General features: G+C 42.7%; 1 protein-coding gene across 2 annotated transcripts in view; it reads left to right on the forward strand.

Annotated features, from left to right (window-relative positions):
* Positions 1 to 24,122, forward strand: part of rasgrf2b (Ras protein-specific guanine nucleotide-releasing factor 2b) — a 234,569-nt gene that overhangs the window by 153,265 nt on the left and 57,182 nt on the right. For both annotated transcript variants that reach the window (XM_055920447.1, XM_055920448.1), the window contains one exon: positions 9,781 to 9,906. In XM_055920447.1, coding sequence (XP_055776422.1) covers positions 9,781 to 9,906 — 126 coding nt within the window. The remainder of the gene's footprint in view (positions 1 to 9,780; positions 9,907 to 24,122) is intronic.

Consider the following 24,122-nt stretch of genomic DNA (forward strand, 5'->3'; position numbering starts at 1 on the left):
ATATCCAAATTGTCCATTTATTTGGCGCCGTTGTACCAGGAAAAACAGCGTTCAATTTGAACAAAATCACGACACAATATCTAAAAAAAATTACCTCTAAACTTTGCCAAAACATTTCAAAGTACTTTTGTAATACAGCTTAAGGTATTTGTAAACGTTAATAATCGATCAAATTGAAGACAGGTCAATCTGTTTTCAATACAGGATATCAACAAACTCACGGAACATTTCATGTCTTGCCCAAATCTCAAACATAAACAAACGACGTCACTCCACTTCCGGGTCAATATCTTTTTCACCTCACTAAGAAAAAACCTTAACCATTTTCCATACAATGGCGACATCCAGTGGAAGCACTAGAAACTGCGCATTTACTGATTAGAATTCTGGTTTGCCCAAAACAATCCATTGAACATAGAGGAACGTAACAATAAAAAAGTTAGTCCTCAGGGTTTTGACTGCTATATAAGTTCTGTTATACTTACAGATATGATTCAAACAGTTTTAGAAACTTCAGAGTGTTTTCTATCCAAATCTACCAATTATATGCATATCTTATATTCTGGGGATGAGTAGCACGAAGTTGAAATTGCGCACGCTATTTTTCCCTAAGTGAAAACTCTGCACCCTATCCTAGAGAAGTTAACCTGTCTAGGAGGAGCCCCCCCCACATTCCACTGAAAAGGCAGAGCCGCGAAATTCCCAAAAAATATTTTTTTTAAATATTTAACTTTCACACATTAAAGTCAAATACAGCTAATGAAAGACACAGATCTTGTGAATCCAGCCAACATGTCCGATTTTTTAAATGTTTTACAGGGAAGACACAATATGTAAAGATGTAAATCTATTAGCTAAAAACACATTAGCATAATCCACCATCTTTTATTTGTCCACCAACACCAGTAGCTATCACCAATTCGGCTAAACTAAGATATTTATAGCCCCTAACCAAGAAAAAAACTCATCAGATGACAGTCTGATAACATATTTATGGTATGGGATAGGTTTTGTTAGAAAAATGTGCATATTTCAGGTAGCTGGCATAGTTTACAATTGCAACCACCGTCACAAATGGACTAGAATAATTACAATGAGCAACGTGTTTACCTAACTACTAATCATCAAACATTTCGTAAAAATACACAGCATACACTAATCGAAAGACACAGATCCTGTGAATACAGACAATATTTCAGATTTTCTAAGTGTCTTACAGCGAAAACACAATAAATCGTTATATTAGCATAGCACATAGCACATAACAGCCCAGCATTGATTCTAGCCAAAGAGAGCAAAAACGTCAACAACGCCAAAATATATTATTTTTTTCACTAACCTTCTCAGAATTCTTCAGATGACACCCCTGTAACATCACATTACAACATACATATACAGTTTGTTCGAAAATGTGCATATTTAGCCACCAAAATCATGGTTAGACAATGTGAAATGTAGCCCAGCTGGTGAGAAAATGTCCGTGCGCCATATTAGACAGTGATCTACTCTTATACATAAATACTCATAAACGTGACTAAAAAATATAGGGTGGACAGCGATTGATAGACAATTTAATTCTTAATACAATCGCGGAATTACATTTTTTAAATTATCCTTACTTTTCAATACAGTTTGCGCCAAGCGAAGCTACGTCAAAAAACATGGCGTCCTAAGCCACTAACATTTTTCGACAGAAACACGATTTATCATAATAAAAATTTTCGTACTTTGAGCTGTTCTTCCATCAGTATCTTGGGCAAAGGATCCTTTCTTGGGTCTAATCATCTTTTGGTGGAAAGCTGTCCTCTTGCCATGTGGAAATGCCAACTGCGTTCGGGATGAACTGGAAGCGTGCCCAGCGATTCACAGCGTTTCAGAAATAAATGTCCCAAAATCGCACTAAACGGATATAAATTGCTATAAAACGCTTTAAATTAACTACCTTATGATGTTTTTAACTCCTATAACGAGTAGAAACATGACCAGAGTAATATTACTCCCTCCACTAATGCTTGGAACAAGTGCGGGTCGATGTCCTCCAGGCGCATGACGCAGCAAGAAAAGAGTGACTAGCTACAGAGTTTTTTAATTTATAGTGCCTGTGAACGCGCAATCGACCCCATTCAAATCGTCATCACGTAAAGGCATCCAGGTGGAAGACGTAAGCAGTGTCCGTATACTCATAGCAATAACTGTGACCTTTTAACTGACTCCAGATCAGGGGCCAACATTTCTGAAATCTGACTCCATGTCAGGGAAATTGCTGTAGAATGGGTTCTGTTCCACTTAGAGACAAAATTTCAACTCCTATAGAAACTATAGACTGTTTTCTATCCAATAATAATAATAATATGCATATTGTACGATCAAGAATTTTGTAGGAAGCCGTTTCAAAAATTACACGATTACCATAAATAGTGACAACAGCGCCCCCAGCCTTAACAGGTTTTAAGCACCAGCTGTCAGAGCAGCTCACAGATTACTGCACCTGTACATAGCCCACCTATAATTTAGCCCAAACAACTACCTCTCCCCCTACTGTATTTATTTATTTATTTTGCTCCTTTGCACCCCATTATTTATATCTTTACTTTGCACATTCTTCCACTGCAAATCTACCATTCCGGTGTTTTACTTGTATTTACTTCGCCACCATGGCATTTTTTTTGCCTTTACCTCCCTTATCTCACCTCATTTGCTCACATTGTATATACTTATTTTTTCTACTGTATTATTGACTGTATGTTTGTTTTACTCCATGTGTCACTCTGTGTTGTTGTATGTGTCGAACTGCTTTGCTTTATCTTGGCCAGGTCGCAATTGTAAATGAGAACTTGTTCTCAACTTGCCTACCTGTTAAATAAAGGTGAAATTTAAAAAATGACAGCTTTGCACACTCTTGACATTCTCTCAACCGGCTTCATGAGGTAGTCAGATTTAACTTTAGATTTAACTTTGGTTTAGAGATGTTTGATGTGAGTCTGGAAGGAGAGTTGTTAAAAGTGAATTTGTGGAATTGATTTCCTTTGTAATGCTTTTGAGCCAATCAGTTGTATTGTGACGAGGTAGGGGTGGTATACAGAAGATAGTCCATATTATGGCAAGAACAGCTCAAATAAGCAAAGAGAAGTGACAGTCCATCTTTACTTTAAGACATGAAGGTCAGTCAATGAAGGTCAGTCAGAAAGTTTCTTCAAGTGCAGTCGCACTAAAACCATCAAGGTCTATAATGAAACTGGCTCTCATGAGTACCGCCACAGGAAAGGAAGACCCAGGGTTCCCTCTTCTACAGGGGATAAGTTCATTAGAGTTACCAGCCTCAGAAATTTCAGCCCAAATAAACGCGTCACAGAGTTCAATTAACAGACACATCTCAACATCAACTGTTCAGAGGAGACTGTGTGAATCAGGCCTTCATGGTCCAATTGATGCAAAGAAACCACTACCAACGAACGCCAATAAGAAGAAGACACTTGCTTGGGCCAAGAAACATGGGCAATGGATATTAGAATGGTGGAAATCTCTCCTTGGTCTGATGAGTCCAAATGTGAGATTTTTGGTTCCAACCGCTGTGTCTTTGTGATACGCAAAGTAGGTGAACAGATGATCTCCGCATGTGTGGTTCCCACCATGAAACATGGAGGAGGTGGTGTGATGGTGCTTGCTGGTGACACCCTCTGTGATTTATTTAGAATTCAAGGCACACTTATCCAGCATGGCTACCACAGCATTCTGGTTTCATTAAATCATTAAAGTAGTTGGCAATATCAGTAGTTTCTGTGATGAACGAGCTACCTGATTCAATTACATTTACATTACATTACATTTAAGTCATTTAGCAGACGCTCTTATCCAGAGCGACTTACAAATTGGTGCATTTACCTTATGATATCCAGTGGAACAACCACTTTACAATAGTGCATCTAACTCTTTTAAGGGGGGGGGGGGGTTAGAAGGATTACTTTATCCTATCCTAGGTATTCCTTAAAGAGGTGGGGTTTCAGGTGTCTCCGGAAGGTGGTGATTGACTCCGCTGACCTGGCGTCGTGAGGGAGTTTGTTCCACCATTGGGGTGCCAGAGCAGCGAACAGTTTTGACTGGGCTGAGCGGGAACTGTACTTCCTCAGAGGTAGGGAGGCGAGCAGGCCAGAGATGGATGAACGCAGTGCCCTTGTTTGGGTGTAGGGCCTGATCAGAGCCTGAAGGTACGGAGGTGCCGTTCCCCTCACAGCTCCGTAGGCAAGCACCATGGTCTTGTAGCAGATGCGAGCTTCAACTGGAAGCCAGTGGAGAGAGCGGAGGAGCGGGGTGACGTGAGAGAACTTGGGAAAGTTGAACACCAGACGGGCTGCGGCGTTCTGGATGAGTTGTAGGGGTTTAATGGCACAGGCAGGGAGCCCAGCCAACAGCGAGTTGCAGTAATCCAGACGGGAGATGACAAGTGCCTGGATTAGGACCTGCGCCGCTTCCTGCGTGAGGCAGGGTCGTACTCTGCGAATGTTGTAGAGCATGAACCTACAGGAACGGGTCACCGCCTTGATGTTAGTTGAGAACGACAGGGTGTTGTCCAGGATCACGCCAAGGTTCTTAGCACTCTGGGAGGAGGACACAATGGAGTTGTCAACCGTGATGGCGAGATCATGGAACGGGCAGTCCTTCCCCGGGAGGAAGAGCAGCTCCGTCTTGCCGAGGTTCAGCTTGAGGTGGTGATCCGTCATCCACACTGATATGTCTGCCAGACATGCATAGATGCGATTCACCACCTGGTTATCAGAGGGGGGAAAGGAGAAGATTAATTGTGTGTCGTCTGCATAGCAATGATAGGAGAGACCATGTGAGGATATGACAGAGCCAAGTGACTTGGTGTATAGCGAGAATAGGAGAGGGCCTAGAACAGAGCCCTGGGGGACACCAGTGGTGAGAGCACGTGGTGCGGAGACAGGTTCTCGCCACGCCACCTGGTAGGAGCGACCTGTCAGGTAGGACGCAATCCAAGCGTGGGCCGCGCCGGAGATGCCCAGCTCGGAGAGGGTGGAGAGGAGGATCTGATGGTTCACAGTATCAAAGGCAGCCGATAGGTCTAGAAGGATGAGAGCAGAGGAGAGAGAGTTAGCTTTAGCAGTGCGGAGCGCCTCCGTGACACAGAGAAGAGCAGTCTCAGTTGAATGACTAGTCTTGAAACCTGACTGATTTGGATCAAGAAGGTCATTCTGAGAGAGATAGCAGGAGAGCTGGCCAAGGACGGCACGTTCAAGAGTTTTGGAGAGAAAAGAAAGAAGGGATACTGGTCTGTAGTTGTTGACATCGGAGGGATCGAGTGTAGGTTTTTTCAGAAGGGGTGCAACTCTCGCTCTCTTGAAGACGGAAGGGACGTAGCCAGCGGTCAAGGATGAGTTGATGAGCGAGATGAGGTAAGGGAGAAGGTCTCCGGAAATGGTCTGGAGAAGAGAGGAGGGGATAGGGTCAAGCGGGCAGGTTGTTGGGCGGCCGGCCGTCACAAGACGCGAGATTTCATCTGGAGAGAGAGGGGAGAAAGAGGTCAAAGCACAGGGTAGGGCAGTGTGAGCAGAACCAGCGGTGTCGTTTGACTTAGCAAACAAGGATCGGATGTCGTCGACCTTCTTTTCAAAATGGTTGACGAAGTCATCAGCAGAGAGGGAGGAGGGGGGAGGAGGGGGAGGAGGATTCAGGAGGGAGGAGAAGGTGGCAAAGAGCTTCCTAGGGTTAGAGGCAGATGCTTGGAATTTAGAGTGGTAGAAATTGGCTTTAGCAGCAGAGACAGAAGAGGAGAATGTAGAGAGGAGGGAGTGAAAGGATGCCAGGTCCGCAGGGAGGCGAGTTTTCCTCCATTTCCGCTCGGCTGCCCGGAGCCCTGTTCTGTGAGCTCGCAATGAGTCGTCGAGCCACGGAGCAGGAGGGGAGGACCGAGCCGGCCTGGAGGATAGGGGACATAGAGAGTCAAAGGATGCAGAAAGGGAGGAGAGGAGGGTAAAGATGAGGTCAAGTTGAACACCACAGACACACCACAGACCAACAAATATTCTTAACATTGATAACATAGGAATCACTACAAAATGTATTGTGGCAGATGGCAGGGAGAGGTGAGGGGAGGAAGATATTTTGGCTCCACCCCCGAGCCTTATATGGCGTTTCTGCCCCAACGAGGCAAGCCGGTGGATCATTAAGCCATTGAGTGTTTGGGGATGGAAGAGGAGGCTGCACAAAGAGGGGAAGGACCGAGAGGGAAACGCGTGTTATAGAGAGTGAGAATTATCTGTACGATTACCCGTTGTGAACTGGTTACTGGTTGTTGTGGGAAGCTGAGATAGACCACCAGAATTGTTATGATAATGCTTATTCGAACTCAAACCCAGTCACAGAGAAACACAGCAAGCAGAGGTAAGAACTTTACTTAGTCTTGACAGAAACAAGGCAACCGCTAAACAAAACAAAAGACCTAAGCAAGGATCCAGGCCAACAGAGGAACCTAAATAACCAGTCAACCAGGCGAACAGAGAGGGCAATCAAACACAGGTGAAACCAATAAGAAACAATCAGGGTAACCTAGAAACAAGGTAAGGGTGCCCTCCAGTGGTAACCTAAGGAAACACACTCAAAATAAAACAGAAACTGACAAGAATTGGCTTTAAGTGATGCAGATGAACCTGTAGCCATATTACTTCAACAGTATTTAACAGGAGATCCTCTGTAAGCTTTACAGGAATGTGGTTCTGAATATAAACAGCCACACCTCCACCTTTGGCATTTCTGTCTTTACTGTAGATCTTATAGCCATGTATTTCTACCACTGTATCATCGAAGGAATTATCTAAGTGAGTGACAGAGATTGTCAGAATATGAATGTCATCTGTTACTAGCAAATTATTGATTTCATGAACCTTATTTTTTAGTTACATATTTACATTTACATTACATTTACATTTAAGTCATTTAGCAGACGCTCTTATCTAGAGCGACTTACAAGTACATACATTCATACTTTTTTGTACTGGCCCCCCGTGGGAATCGAACCCACAACCCTGGCGTTGCAAGCGCCATGCTCTACCAACTGAGCCACACGGGACCATATGTTAACATGGGCTATTTTTAACACTTTTCTGAGATCCTTGAATGTTGTTCTTGATTTACTGGGAAGCTTAGCAGAGGTAGACATGCTTGGGTTATTTATGTTAGTGCAGGGTGAACTGCACACAGTGGACTTCCTGTTTGTGCACACCACCTCAGTCCTAACAGTACATATCTGGTTAATAGGCATCTGATTACTGCATACAATAGCTGTAGGATCAGCAGAGGCAGGATAGTGAGATGGACATAAATAAGGTTACTTACATTGTGTCTTCCAACGCCCTTGGATAATGTAAATTTGCTGAAGCATTATGACAACTCAGCGACACAATGGTAGGCATTAAATGAGCTGGGCTTGGGTCGTTGATAAATCATTGTCTCAACGCAGCCTTATAATGTTGTGAAAGGATCCAAGAACCCACATTTTTGGGTTTGGGTGGATCCCATCCTCCTTATAATACAAGCTTTGTTTCCAGAAGGTATCAACATTTCAATAAATGTTAAAACCACAGAGCTGCAATAGTCTTGTAGACAGTTATGGAGGGCTAAAAGTCTGCTGAACCGCTCAATGTCATGATTTATGAAAGGCAGAGGGCCAGATATTATGTGGCGTTTGTTGGTGTCAAGTAGATACCCAATCAGTTATTTAAAATCCATCTTCAGCTGTTCTGAGCTGCCCTTTATAATGTCATTTGACCCCAAGTGATCCATGGCAGTATCAGCCCCCGTTGACTGACACACAGCCTCAGGAAGCAACGTGGTGATATCCTGAACTTTTGCCATGGGAAGACACAAAGGATTTGCCCCCGGTACAAATATATACCTCACCATTGAACTCCCTATCACAATAGCCAGAATGATCCTGCCCCTGCTGTGTCTCGAAGCTGATTGCGAGGCCAGAGCCACAGAACTCACCTGAGTAGAGGGCCGCTGAGACGCAGGCTGCGTGCAGGCTGCAACAGCCAAACGGACAGAGCTCTGATCCAGAGACCACGGCCCAGCGGAGGGAGGCTGGGTGGTCCAAGCTGTGCCCAGGCGATTGATTGACTAGGACAGGGAGAGGTAGCTGGAGGGACATCCACAGCCATGGAGGGAACACCCAAGTCCCCGGCAGAAGACAGCTGGTACAGGGGCTCAAAGCGATTTGAAAGTCTTAAGTCCGGACGCGGGGGAAGAAGGCAGGTGCGCCGACAACGATTCTTCTCCTTCTTTCTGGTTCCGACACGCATCCATTTAAGCTCACCTGGAGTCGAACAATGAGCAGCCATTTTCTGGTTCAACCTAGTAGAGGGGTGCAGTGGTGGAAATGTATCATAGTCCAGGAAGGTCCCATTATGATCCTCTTGGATGTTTTGACAGGAAGCATTTAAAGATGCCGATGGTCTAATGGAATCCTCAAGCCGCTTTGTCAAATTAAAAATTTCTTCATGAAGAGTAATGATCTTTTCTTAATAAGCTGCATCAAGTTCAATAGATTTTTTGTATTTTTCATAGTCTAAAAGGACCACAGCACCCACCTTGTCTGCAGGTTTGATAAACAAAGATTAGTCTTTCATTTGTTCATTGAGTGCCTGCTCTTCTGTCCTGGTGAGGTTTTCTGAATATGGTTAGTGTTTCTCATATATAAAGGCACAACAATAGGTATTAACTGAGGAGTTGTTAACCATAGGACATAATTTGCTTTTGGGAATAAAATGAGTAAGAGTTATTTGTTGGGTCTCTAGGCTAGAAGCAGTATTTTGGGAAAACACATCTAAGTTCAATCTTTCTTCATATCAAATGGTTTGTCTGTACAGAGGCCCTTAGATAAGACTGAGACTTGAGCGTCAGCGAGTTCTTTTTTTGGAGAGGTTAATTACCGCGTCCTGCTGTAGCTCCTAGTCCCCTCGATACGTAAAGCTTAATAAAGAACAGTGATACTAGCAAGAGCAGCATGCAGATTTCCCTTTTCTCATGTTCTTATTTATTATAAAATTGACTCCAAAATGGCACAATCCATTATTTACCATACATTTCTGTTGGGCAAAAAAATCTAAAATAAGGAAATAATCTGAAACACAACCAAAATTTACTGCAAATGCACCCAACAACTTTTTAGAGTCACAAGCTTGATGTAGTCAATGCGTGCCAGGAATATGGGATCAAATACAAAACTTTTGACTACTTTATTTATACAAATCTTTAGACGTGTCAATCATTTTGACACTCCTAAGCATATCGCTTATTGGCTGGGCGGACACTGCACACACACACACACACACGCATGCCACACACACACACAGTGCAGGATATTCATCTAAAGTGGCTCTGTAGTCCTCTGACTCTACGAAGACAGTTACAGGGAAGACTCGTGATTCGGTGTCAAAATGCTGTTGAGGGCCCCTCTACACTTTCCCCGTGTACCCCAAGTATTTATCTGTGTGAGAGAGACTGTGTGTGAGTGAAGGATTCACTTTTCTGTTTTTGAAGGTACTTTCTGATTATATTTAACTGATAGAGATAGAGGATGACAGTGAGGAACGATAGAGATTGTGACAAAGGGCCTTATGCCAGATTCAAACCTATGCCGTCACTGTAGACGCGTGTGCTGCAGCATTACCGCAAGACCAGCAAAGCATGATGACTCACTGTTCTATATGAAGCCGTTGTTGTTGCCATTGTGTGATTGACAATAGTGTGTCATTTTCTGCTTAGCTGTCTTGGAGTCTGTCTCAATGGACAAGTTCATCCCAGAGTCGCCTCAGAACAGCGAATCAGGAGAAGTCTCTCCCTGCCGCTCCCCCTCCACCCCACGACACTTCCGCTACAGACAGCCTGGAGGTAAATGTGTTTGTGTGTCAGACCTGAGACAACTACGGTTTAATCTGTGCTTCGTGGAAAGTAACTATTTATTTGTGGGGGACAAATAGTTAACTATTTGAATACAGATCCCCAAATATGACAACGTTTTTTAACTATTTGAATACAAATCTCAGAAAGTGATTACTTTTCGGGAAACTATTGGATTTGCTGCCTTCAACTAATGGCAGGGCATTATCTGGAATTGTATGTTGAAGATAGAAATAGAATAAATAGCAAACACAATCTCCTATAATATTCCAATCTGTATGACAGTCATATTTGATCTACACAATACTTTTTGGAACATTCTATATTTAACCTTTATTTAACTAGGCAAATCAGTTAGGAACAAATTCTTATTTACAATAATGACCTAGGCACAGTGGGTTAACTGCCTTGTTCAGGGGCAGAACGACAGATTTTTACCTTGTCAGCTTGGGGATTTTATCCACCAAACTTTGATTACAGGCCCAACACTCTAACCACTAGGCTACCTGCCGCCCAATTCTCCTGAATGTCCATTTCCCCAGATGTGTACATAATAAATTCAAACCGATTATATTTTGTACAGATTAGTATCAAATTTTATTTGTCACATGCGCCGAAAACAACAGGTGTAGACCATACAGTGAAATGCTTACTGTTATTTTACTGCTGCTCTTTAACCATTTGTTTTTTTATTTAAATGTTTTACTTATCTGTTTCTTACTTAACACTTATTTTTCTTAGAACTGCATTGTTGGTTAAGGGCTTTACAAGAGCAGGAGTAAAATAACATTAGCGAGGCTATATACAGGGGGTACCGGTACAGAGTCAATATGTGGGGGGCACAGGTTAGTCGAGGTAATTGAGGTAATATGTAGATGTAGGTAGAGCTAAAGTGACTATGCATAGATAATAACCAGAGAGTAACAGAAACGTAAAGGGAAGGGGGTAGCCATTTGATTAGCTGTTCAGATGGCTTAGGGGTGGAAGCTGATAAGAAGCCTTTAGGACCTAGACTTGGCGCTCCGGTACCGGTGTGTTTGGACCATGATAGTTTGTTGGTGATGTGGACACCAAGGAACTTGAAGCTCTCAACCTGCTCCACTACAACCCTGTTGATGAGAATGGGCTGGGCTCGGTCCTCCTTTTCCTGTAGTCCACAATCATCTCCTTTCTCTTGATCACGTTGAGGGAGAGGTTAGTGTCCTGGCACCACACGGCCAGGTCTCTGACCTCCTTCCTATAGGCTGTCTTATCGTTGTCGGTGATCAGGCCTACCACTGCTTTGTCATCGGCAATCTTAATGATGGTGTTGGAGTCGTGCCTGGCCATGCAGTCATGGGTGAAGAGGGAGTACAGGAGGGGACTGAGCACGCAACCCTGAGGGGCCCCCGTGTTGAGGATCAGCGTGGCAGATGTGTTGTTACCTACTCTTACCACCTGGGGGCAGCCCATCAGGAAGTCCAGGATCAAGTTGCAGAGGGAGGTGTTTAGTCCTAGGGTCCTTAGCTTAGTGATGAGCTTTGAGGGCACTATCGTGTTGAATGCTGAACTATAGTCAATGAATAGCATTCTCGGGTAGGTGTTCCTTTTCTGTGGACCTATTGGGGCTCTAAGCAATTTGAAGTGGGTCTACAGTCGTGGCCAAAAGTTTTGAGAGCGACACATTAATTTCCACAGTTTCTGCTTCAGTGTCTTAGATATTTTTATCAGATGTTAGTATGGAATACTGAAGTATAATTCCAAGCATTTCATAAGTGTCAAAGGCCTTTATTGACAATTACATGAAGTTGAGGCAAAGAGTCAATATTTGCAGTGTTGACCCTTCTTTTTCAAGACCTCTGCAATCCGCCTTGGCATAATGTCAATTAACTTCTGGGCCATATCCTGACTGATGGCAGCCCATTCTTGCATAATCAATGCTTGGAGTTTGTCAGAATTTGTGTGTTTTTGTTTGTCCACCCGCCTCTTGAGAATTGACCACAAGTTCTCAATGGGATTAAGGTCTGGGGAGTTTCCTGGCCATGGACCCAAAATATCAATGTTTTGTTCCACGAGCCACTTAGTTATCCTCCAAAAGGTGCTCTATCATGCTGGAAAAGGCATTGTTCATCACCAAACTGTTCCTGGATGGTTGGGAGAAGTTGCTCTCTGAGGATGTGTTGGTACCATTCTTTATTCATGGCTGTGTTCTTAGGCAAAATTGTGAATGAGCCCACTCCCTTGGCTGAGAAGCAACCCCACACATGAATGGTCTCATTATGCTTTACTGTTGGCATGACACAGGACTGATGGTAACGCTCACCTTGTCTTCTCCGGACAAGCTTTTTCCCGGATGCCCCAAACAATCGGAAAGGGGATTCATCAGAGACAAAGACTTTACCTCAGCCCTCAGCATTCCAATCCTTGTACCTTTTGCAGAATATCAGTCTGTCCCTGATGTTTTTCCTGAAGAGAAGTGGCTTCTTTGCTGCCCTTCTTGACACCAGGCCATCTTCCAAAAGTCTTTGCCTCACTATGCGTGCAGATGCACTCACACCTGCCTGCTGCCATTCCTGAGCAAGCTCTGTACTTGTGGTGCCCCAATCCCGCAGCTGAATCAACTTTAGGAGACAGTCCTGGCGCTTGCGCGCCCTGAAGCCTTCTTCACAATAATTGAACTGCTCTCTTTGAAGTTCTTGATGATCCGATAAATGGTTGATTTAGGTGCAATCTTGCTGGCAGCAATATCCTTGCCTTTGAAGCCCTTTTTGTGCAAATCAATGATGACGGCATGTGTTTCCTTGCAGATAACCATGATTGACAGAGGAAGAACAATGATTCCAAGAACCACCCTCCTTTTGAAGCTTCATGTCTGTTATTCGAACTCAATCAGCATGACAGAGTGATCTCCAGCCTTGTCCTCGTCAACACTCACACCTGTGTTAACGAGAGAATCACTGACATGATGTCAGCTGGACCTATTGTGGCAGGGCTGATATTCAGTGGAAATATTTTGGGGGGATTCAGTGCATTTGCATGGCAAAGAGGGACTTTGCAATTCATCTGATCACTCTTCATAACATTCTGGAGTATATGTAAATTGCCATCATACAAACTGAGGCAGCAGACTGAAAATTAATATTTGTGTCATTCTCAAAACTTTTGGCCACGACTGTAGGGTGACAGGTAATGTGGAGGTGATAAGATCCTTAAATAGCCTCTCAAAGCACTTCATGATGACAGAAGTGAGTGCTACGGGGCGATAGTCGTTTAGTTCAGTCACCTTAGCCACCATTGTTCCTGTACCAAAGAAGGCAATCTTGAAGCAAGTGGGGACCGCAGACTGGGATAGGAAGATATTGAATATGTCCGTAAACACACCAGCCAGATGGTCTGCGCATGCTCTGAGGACACGGCTAGGGATGCCTTCTGGGCCTGCAGCCTTGCGAGGGTTAACACGTTTAAATATCTTACTCATATCGGCCACGGAGAAGGAGAGCCCACAGTCCTTGGTAGCGGCCGTGTCGGTGGCACTGTATTATCCTCAAAGCGGGCAAAGGTGTTTATTTTGTCTGGAAACAGAACGTCAGTGTCCGTGACGTGGCTGATTTTCTTTTTTTAGTCCGTGATTGTCTGTAGACCGTGCCACATATGTCTCGTGTCTGAGCTGTTGAATTGAGTCTCCACTTTGTCTCTACTGACATTTTGCTTGTTTGATTGCCTTGCAGAGAGAATAAGTACACTGTTTTTTTTTGGCCATATTCCTAGTGACCTTTCCATGGTTAAATGCGGTGGTACGTGCTTTAAGTTTTGCGCGAATGCTTCCATCTATCCATGGTTTCTGGTTAAGGTAGGTTTTAATAGTCATAGTGGGTACAATATCTCCTATGCACTTCCTTATAAACTCACTCACCGAATCAGCGTATACGTCAATATTATTCTCTGAGGCTACCCAGAACCTGTACCAGTCTGTGTGATCAAAACAATGTTGAAGAGTGGAATCCGATTGGTCAGACCAGCATTGAATAGTTCTTAGCACGGGTACATCCTGTTTGAGTTTCTGCCTATAGGAAGGTAGGAGCAAAATGGATTCGTGGTCAGATTTGCCCCAAGGCAGGGTGGGGGGAGGGTATGCACTTGTATGCATCGCAGAAGTTAGAGTAGCAGTGATCCAGAATTTTGCCAGCGCGAGTACTGCAGTCAATATTCTGGTAGAATTTAGATAACCTTGTTCTCAAATTTGCTTTGTTAAAATTCCCAGCGACTATAAATGCAGCCTTAGGATATATGGTTTCCAGTTTGCATAAAGTCCAGTGAAGTTCCTTGAGGGCCGTCGTGGTATCGGCTTGAGGGGTGAAATACACGGCTGTGACAATAACCGAGGAGAATTCTCTTGAGAGATAATACGTTCGGCATTTGATTGTGAGGAATTCTAGGTCAGGTGAACGAAAGGACTTGAGTTCCTGTATGTTGTTACATTTACACCATGAGTCGTTAATCATGAAACACACACCCCTGCCCTTCTTCTTCCCGGAGAGAAGTTTATTCCTGACGGCGCGGCGTACAAAGAATCCAGGAGGCTGTATCGATTCCGAAAGCATATCCCGAGAGAACCATGTTTCCGTGAAACAGAGTATGTTACAATCCCTGATGTCTTCCCTCTTCGGGATAGTCGTATTCCTGGTCGTAGTGCTGGAAGTTGACACCGCTCTCATATCTAATAGTTCTTCCCGGCTGTGTGTAATAACCCTGAAGATATTCTGGGATAACAATGTAAGAAATAATACGTAAAAAAACGAAATACTGCAAAGTTTCCTAGGGACTAGAAGCGAGGCAGCCCTCTCTGTCGGCGCCATTTTCTACTTCCTGAGCGCTCTTGAGCAGGTTTTCATTGAGATTCTCTTTGTACTTTCCTTCGTTTATCTTTCCCTTGATGCTGACTACTCTTCCAGTCCCTGTCGCTGAAAACCACCACCACAGCATGATGTTGCCACCACCATGTTTCACCGTAGAGATGGTATTGGCCAGGTGATGAGAGGTGCCTGGTTTTTTCCAGACGTGACGCTTGGCATTAAGGCCAGAGAGTTCAATCTTGGTTTCATCAGACCAGAGAATCTTGTTTATCATGGTCTGAGAGTCGTTTAGGTGCCTTTTGGCAAACTCCAAGCGCGCTGTCATGTGCCTTTTACTGAGGAGTGGCTTCCGTCTGGCCACTCCACCATAAAGGCCTGATTGTTGGAGTGTTACAGAGATGGTGGTCCTTCTGGAAGGTTCTCCCATCTCCACAGAGGAACTCTAGAGCTCTGTCAGAGTGACTGTCGGGTTCTTGGTCATCTGCCTGACCAATGCTCTTCTCCCCTGAATTCTCAGATAATTCCTTCGACCTCATTGCTCGGTTTTTGCTCTGATATGCACTGTCAACTGTGGGACCTTATGTAGACAGGCGGGTGCCTTTCCAAGTCAAGTCCAATTAATTGAATTTACCACAGGTGGACTCCAATCAAGTTGTCGAAACATCTCAAGGATGATCAATAGAAACAGGATGGACCTGAGCTCTGAATATTTTCCGAATGCACTGTAGATCATTGTATTTGTGGGGTACAGAGATGAGGTAGTCATTCAAAAAAAGTCCATGCAACTTATTATGTAACTTGTTAAGCATATTTTTACTGCTGTACTTATTTAGGCTTGCCATAACAAAGGGGTGGAATACTAATTGACAAGACATTTCAGCTTTTTGTTTTGTATTAATAAAAATACATCTAAAACCCTAGAACCACTTTGACATTATGGTGTACTATGTGTAGGCCAGTGATGGAAAATCTAAATTTCATCCATTTTAAATTCAGGTTGCAACATAACAAAATTTGGAATACTGCACTGTATTTGTTCATAATTTTGAAGCTGCAAAAAGTGGTCTATTCTAACGTTGAGGTGATTCCATGTCCCTCATGTATTTAATTCTAGGCTATATTAAATTGAATACCTGCGAGCCTTCCAAACCATGTGCTAATGATCATATATTTAGACTAATTTAGTTTTTGGTTCTTCATCAAATATTTGGCAGCCATCAAATATGTATTATATTTTTTGTTTTCATAACTTGCATACAGTACCATTCAAAAGTTTAGACACACTTACTCATTCAAGGGTTTTTCTTTATTATGACTATGTTCTACACTGTAGAATAATAGAAGACATCAAAACTATGGAATAACAAATATGGAATCATGTAGTAAAAAAAAAGCGTTAAACAAATCAAAATATGTTTTGTATTTGAGATTCTTCAAAGTAGCCACCCTTTGCCTTGACAGCTTTGCACATTCTTGGCATTCTCTCAACCAGTAGTCACGAAGTGCTTTGAAAGGCTGGTCATGGCTCACACCAACACCATCCTCCCAGAAACCCTAGACCCACTCCAATTTGCATACCGCCCCAACAGGTCCACAGATGATGCAATCTCTATTGCACTCCACACTGCCCTTTCACACCTGGACAAAATGAACACCTATGTGAGAATGTTATTCATTGACTACATCTGTGTTCAACACCATAGTGCTCTCAAAGCTCATCACTAAGCTAAGGACCCTGGGACTAAACACCTCCCTTTGTAACTGGATCCTGGACTTCCTGACGGGCTGCCCCCAGGTGGGAAGGGTAGATAACAACACATCCACCACGCTCAACACGGGGGCCCCGCAGGGCTGTGTGTTCGGTCCCTTCCTGTACTGCCTGTTAACTCATGACTGCACGGCCAGGCACAACTCCAACACCATCATTAAGTTTGCCGATGACACAACAGTATCTGATCACCGACAATGATGAGGCAGTCTATTTTCTTATTTTTTAAAAATGTATTTCACCTTCATTTAACCAGGTAGGCTAGTTGAGAACAAGTTTTCATTTCCAACTGTGACCTGGCCAAGATAAAGCAAAGCACGCCGACATAAACAACAACACAGAGTTACACATGGAATAAACAAACAGACAATCAATAATACAGAAGGAAAATCTATATACAGCATGTGCAAATGAGGTAGGATAAGAGAGGTAAGGCAATAAATAGGCCATGGTGGCAAAGTAATTACAATATAGCAAATCAACACTGGATTGGTAGGATGTGCAGAGTATGAATGTGCAAGTTGAGATACTGGGGTGCAAAGGAGCAAGGTAAATAAATAAATACAGTATGGGGAAGAGGTAGATTGGATGGGCTATTTACAGATAAGCTATGTATAGGTACAGTGATCTGTGAGCTGCTCTGACAGGAGGAGGTCAGAGACCTGACCATGTGGCGCAAGGACAACAACCTCTCCCTCAACTTGATCAAGACAAAGGAGTTGATTGTGGACTACAGGAAAAGGAGGACCGAGCACGCCACAATTTTCTGCGACAGGGCTGTCGTGGAGCAGGTTGAGAGCTTCAAGTTCCTTGGCGTCCACATCACCAACAATCTAACATAGTCTAAGCACACCAAGACAGTCGTGAAGAGTGCACGACAAAACCTATTCCCCCTCAGGAGACTGAAAAGATTTGGCATGGGCCCTCAGATCCTCAAAAGGTTTTACAGCTGCGTCATCGAGAGCATCCTGACGGGTTAAATCACTGCCTGGTATAACCACTGCTCGGCCTCCGACCGCAAGGCACTACGTATGGCCCAGCACATCACCGGTGCCAAGCTTCCTGACATCCAGGACCTCTATACCAGGCGGTGTCAGAGGAAGGCCCTAAAAATTGTGAAAGACTCCAGCCACCCCAGTCATAGACTCTCTGCTACCACACGGCAAGCGCTACCAGAGTGCCAAGTCTAGGTCCAAAAGGCTTCTTAACAGCTCCTACCCCCAAGCCATAAGACTCCTGAACATCTAATCAAATGGCTATGCAGACTATTTGCATTGCCCCCCCCCCCCCCTTCTACGCTGCTGCTACTCTCTGTTATTATCTACGCATAGTCACTTTAATAACTATTACATATACATAACATATTACCTCAATTATCTCAACACCGGTGACTCATTGACTCTGTACGGGTACCTTTTTTATATAGCCTGTTATTTTACTGATGCTCTTCAATTATTTGTTACTTTTATCTTTTACTTTATTTATGTATTTTCTTAAAACTGCATTGTTGGTTAAGGGCTTGTAAGTAAGCATTTCACTGTAAGGTCTACACCTGTTTTATTCTGTGTGTGTGACAAATACAAATACTTTGATTTGATGAGGTACTCAACTAGAATGCATTTCAATTAACAGCTGCCCCTTGTTAATAGTTCATTTGTGGAATTTCTTTACTTCTTTTAATGCGTTTGAGCCAATCAGTTGTGTTGTGACAAGGTAGGGGTGGTATATAGAAAATAGCTCTATCTGGTAAAAGACCAAGTCCACATTATGGCAAGAACAGCTCAAATTAGCAAAGGGAAATGACAATCCATCATTACTTTAAGACATGAATGTCAGTCAATCCGGAAAATTTCAAGAACTTTCAAAGTTTCTTTAAGTGCAGTTGCACTAAAACCATCAAGCTCTATAATGAAACTGTCTCTCACAGGAAAGGAAGACCCAGAGTTACCTCTTCTGCAGAGAATAAGTTAATTAGAGTTACCAGCCTCAGAACTTGCAGCCCAAATAAATGCTTCACAGAGATCAAGTAACAGACACATCTCAACATCAAATGAGACTGCGTGAATCAGACCTTCATTGTACAATTGCTGCAAAGAAACCACTACTAAAGAACATCAATAAGAATAAGAGACTCGCTTGGGCCAAGAAACACGATTAATGAACATTAGACCGATGGAAATTTGTTCTTTCGTCTGAGTCCACATTTCCGATTTTTGGTTCGAACCGCCCTGGCTTTGTGAGACGCAGAGTAGGTGAACGGATGATCTCTGCATGTGTGGTTCCCACCATGAAGCATGGAGGTGTGATGGTGTGGGGAAGGTGTGATAGTGTCACCAGCAAAGCACCCCACACCATCTGTGATTTATTTAGAATTCAAGGCACACTTAACTTCTTGCCACTAGGGGGGTGCCATTTCGACATAGCACAAATTTGTATCCAAATTAAACTGCCTCGTACTCAATTCTTGCTCGTACAATATGCATATTATTTTTACTATTGGATAGAAAACACTCTCTAGTTTCTAAAACCGTTTGAATTATGTCTAAGTGAAACAGAACTAGACTTAGAGCAATTCTCCTATGAGGATTTGAAAATTGTGAAATCTGCTTGCTGTTCCCAGACCTGTGGATAACCCTGACTGTCTTCTATTGGTTGAGATGCACTGCATACGCCTTCCCTTGGTTGTTAGGGAATAGGGAGTCTTGAAATGGCGTCTCTACGTAGTTCCCAAAGTTAATAAATTGATTGGGAACGAGGTGGCGCGTTCTTTCCACCTTCGCTCGGGCGCAGTGAGGAGCTCGGGACGTTCTTTTGGAAACATCGGTTATAGATTTTAGACATTTCAGGCTGTGTTTTTATCCGATATAGGTGTTGAGGACATCGTAATGTTGTTATTTTGAACCGAATTATATCAGTTTGTCAGTATATTGCGATTTTCGGGTATTTATTTTCTTGGCGCTGTAGAAAGTTGGGTAGCTCTATCTCTCAAGCTAATGTTTACTGCTAATTGAAAAGTGGAAGACGACATAATACAACCTAGCAACGATTCTTTTGGACAAAGGACACCTTTTCCCAAGATTCTGATGGGAGTTCATCTAAAAGTAAGAACTATTTATGCTGATAATTCGTTGATCTGTTGAAAAAAGTGAAACGCATAAGACGACATTTCTTTCGGTGTAGCCTTGCGTTATCGCACCCTGTATGCCCAGTAAGGTTAATTTTAAAAATGTAATTCAGCGATTGCATTAAGAACTAATTTGTCTTTCAATTGCTGTCCAACCTGTATTTTTTTTAGTCAAGTTTATTATTAGTTATGGATTAGATTAGGTTCCTGTCCAAGATGGCGCCCGACAGATTGCTTGAAGTTTTGGCCAATAATCACGTTGTATAACCACGAATTGTGCCGCTAAATATGCACATTTTCGAACAAACTCTATATGCATTGTGTAAAATTATGTTACAGGACTGTCATCTGAAGAATTCTGAGAAGGTTAGTGAAAAAATTTATATATTTTGGGGGTTATTACGTTATCGCTATTTTTGCCTTGAATCAATGCTGCTGTGTGGTTGGCTATTGTGGTTAGCTAAAATAACGCTATATTGTGTTTTCGCTGTAAAACACTAAGAAAATCTGAAATATTGGCTAGATTCATAAGATCTGTGTCTTTCATCTGCTGCACGCTGTGTATTTTTAAGAAATGTTTTATGATGAGTAATTAGCTAATACACGATGGTCTCTGTAGTTATCTAGTGGCTTTGGTGAGAGTTGTAATGGTGGCTGCAATGGTAAACTCTGATTTATACATAGTTTACGTTTCAGCTACAATCCGAAATTGCACCGAAAGCAGCCATAATATTTACAGACACCAACGTCAAATAGCTAATTTCTCATCATAAAACATTTCTGAAAAATACATAGTCTGCAGCAATTGAAAGACAGGCATCTTGTGATTCCAAACAATATTTCCGATTTATTAAATGTTTTACAGCGAAAACAAAATGTATCGCTATATTAGCGTAGCTACAATAGACAGACACAATTAGGCGCCCACGACCAGTTCACATGCACGACAGATATATGAAATAACATCATAAAATGGGTCTTACTTTTGCTGATCTTTCATCAGAATGTTGAAGGTGTCCTCTGTCCAGATGAGTCGTTGTTTCGATTCAGAATGGCAAATTTCCCTCTTCAATTAGCATTGGCACTAGCCGAGTGGCATAAATTTCTCCAACGTAAACACAGTCAGAGGACGGAACACGGCAAAACTCCCGAATAAAGTTTCAATAATCTGATTTAACTATATTGAAAAAACATACATTACGATGATATGGTCACATGTATCAAAAAAAAATTGAGCCGGAAATGTTAGCCGTTCGTTACCAAGGCAAAACAGAAGTCAATCCCACTTCCTCCAGAGTACCGGAAGTGGACGGTCACGTCAAAGAAATAGGTTTTTTTCCACCACAGAACAAGATGAGCACAAAAATTTCTTCTCTGACATCCTCTTTACACCAATAGGAAGGCGTATAGAGTCTAAGTAGACTCCTAAGTGTCAAGACCATGTATAGGCATCAAGTTGAAAAGAGCATCGATTTCTGGCATTTCACTTCCTGGTCAGGAAAAGTGCTGCAGAAGGACTTCTGTATCACTCAGAGAAATAATTCCAACTGTTTTAGAAACTAGAAAGTGTTTTCTATCCAAAAAGAATAATAATATTCATATTGTACGAGCAAGATTTGAGTAGGAGGCCGTTTGAAATGGGCACGATTTCACTGGCTACTCAACACTTTGCCTTGCAGCCATAAGAAGTTTTAACAGGGAAATCATAATGAGTAATAGGACACACCTGAGTGTCATTAATGTTTCTGGGACGGGCTCTGCCGCCCTCTGGTGATAGGTTGAACCATGAAAGTTATAGCACCCCCTGCAATATTGTGGACAATGAGTAAAGAGTTACCTGTCTAACAGAACACAGAGGGTGTTCTTTAATGGAAGCCTCTCCCACAAAATCCAGGTAGAATATCAGGAATTCACCAGGGCAGCTGTCATGGCCTCTTAATTTTTTATATCTTTACTAACGACATGCTACTGGCTTTGCGTAAAGCCGTGTGTCCAATATGCGGATGACTTAACACTATACACATCAACAACACTTAACAAACACTTATCAAAGAACTGCAGTTAGTTTCATAATTGGGTGGCAAGGAATAAGTTAGTCCTAAATATACTAATCCCTAAACCTCAACTAAATTGTGTAATGAATAATGTGGAAATTGAGCAAGTTGAGGAGACTATACTGCTTGGAGTAACCCTGGATTGTAAACTGTCTTGGTCAAAATATATTAATACAACAGTAGCTAGGATGGGGAGAAGTCTGTCTATAATAAAGCGCTGCTCTGCATTCTTAACAGCACTATCAACAAAGCAGGTCCTACAGGCTCTAGTTTTGTCGCACCTGGACTGCTGTTCAGTCGTGTGGTCAGGTGTGACAAAGAGGTACTTAGGGAAATTGCAATTGCTCAGAACAGGGCAGTCAGGCTGGCCCTTGAATGTGCACAGAGAGCTAACATTAATGATATACATGTCAATCTCTCCTGGCTGAAAGTGGAGGAGAGATTGACTTCATCATTACTTGTATTTGCTGTCTGTTTGAACTAATGGCACACAGCTCAGACACTCATGCATACCCCACAAGACATGCCACCAGAGGTCTCTTCACAGTTCCCAAGTCCAGAACAGACAATGGGAGGCGCACAGTCCTACATAGAGCCATGACTACATGGAACTCTATTCCACATCAAAGTAACTCATGCCAGCAGTAAAATTTGATTTTAAAAAACATAAAAATACACCTTATGGAACAGCAGGGACTGTGAAACAACACAAACATAGACAAATGCATACAAACACACAATGACATACGCACTATAGACACATGTACACATGGATTTTGTGTTATAGATAAGTGGTAGTAGAGTAGATGCCTGGAGGGCACATACTTAAAACCTCTACCGCTTCTCTCTCCCGGATCCGGGATCCTCCTCATCAAAAAAGCTGACTAGCATAGCCTAGCCTAATGGGACAGGTTAATATGTTGTGAAATCTGTTATGATTGTAATGTTTTTCAAATGTATAACTGCCTTAATTTTCCTGGACCCCAGGAAGAGTAGCTGCTTGGCAGCAGCTAATGGGGATCCAGAATAAATACAAATATGCAATCTCCCCATTCCCTCTGTCATGTATTTACAAAATCCCCCTCTCCTCTCCTCCACTCTCCTCCTTCCTTCCTCCTTCTCTCCTTTCATCTTTCATCAGCTCCACTGTAGTGCAGTAAGTAAGGAGAAAAGCAGTGTCATGTCAGATTCTGTCGTGTCAGATTTTGAAAATATGCTTTACAGCGAAAGCAATCCAAGCGTTTGAGTTTATCGATCACTAGACAAAACATTAAGAACACCTAGCAGCAGTGTAGATTGGTCACGAAAGCCAGAAAAGCAATAAAAATGAATCGCTTACCTTTGATCTTCGGATGTTTGCACTCACGAGACTCCCAGTTACACAATAAATGTTCCTTTTGTTCGATAAAGATTATTTTTATATTCAAAAACCTCCATTTGTTTGGCGCGTTATGTTCAGTATTCCACAGCCTTAGACAGGTCATCAAGGCTTGACGGAAATTTCAAAGAGTATCCGTAAAGTTCTTAGAAACATGTCAAACGTTTTTAATAATCAATCCTCAGGTTGTTTTTAACATCAATAAACGATAATATTTCAACCGGACTATAAACTATTCAATACTGGAGAGAAAGAAAATATCGAGCAAACAGTGTCGAACGCATCAACTAATGGAGGGACATCCGTGTATCCACTGACGTGTTTTGATAAATCTAGCTAATTTTTCAAAATTAAAGCTTGAAACTGTCTAAAGACTGTTCACACCCTGAGGAAGCCACAGGAAAAGGAATCTGGTTGATATCCCTTTAAATGGAGGATAGGCAGGCAATGGAACAGGGATTTTTCAAAATAAGAGTCACTTCCGGGTTGGATTTTCTCAGGTTTTCGCCTGCAAAATCAGTTCTGTTATACTCCCAGACAATATTTTGACCGTTTTGGAAACTTTAGAGTGTTTTCTATCCTACTCTGTCAATTATATGCATATTCTAGCATCTGCACCTGAGAAATAGGCAGTTTACAATGGGAACGTTATTTTTCCAAGCATAAAATTTCTGCCCCCGTCAAGAGGTTTTAAACAAGCCCAAGTCATTGGTTGGAGTTTCAGAGCCAGAGGAGCATACAAGGCAGAGCACGGCTCATCTGCAATCCACTCAGCTGGGGCATAGAGAGGGAGATAGACACTTGGCCCTGGTGCCTAGGTCAACACATAGCTCAGAGACACCTAGTCCACCCCACAAAGACGTGTGTGTGTGTGTGTGTGTGTGTGTGTGTGTGTGTGTGTGTGTGTGTGTTGGTCAGACTGGTAACAGTTTTTCTTGGATTTAGCTTAATGCAACAGTCTGTTTGGATGACATTAAAGCAGCCCATATGTAGGGCAGCTGAGACAAGGTGACAGTATTGGACTGAATGGTGTAGAATGGCTCAGACGGTG

The sequence above is a fragment of the Salvelinus fontinalis genome, chromosome 4 (assembly GCF_029448725.1).
Source record: "Salvelinus fontinalis isolate EN_2023a chromosome 4, ASM2944872v1, whole genome shotgun sequence".
Taxonomy (NCBI): Eukaryota; Metazoa; Chordata; class Actinopteri; order Salmoniformes; family Salmonidae; genus Salvelinus; species Salvelinus fontinalis.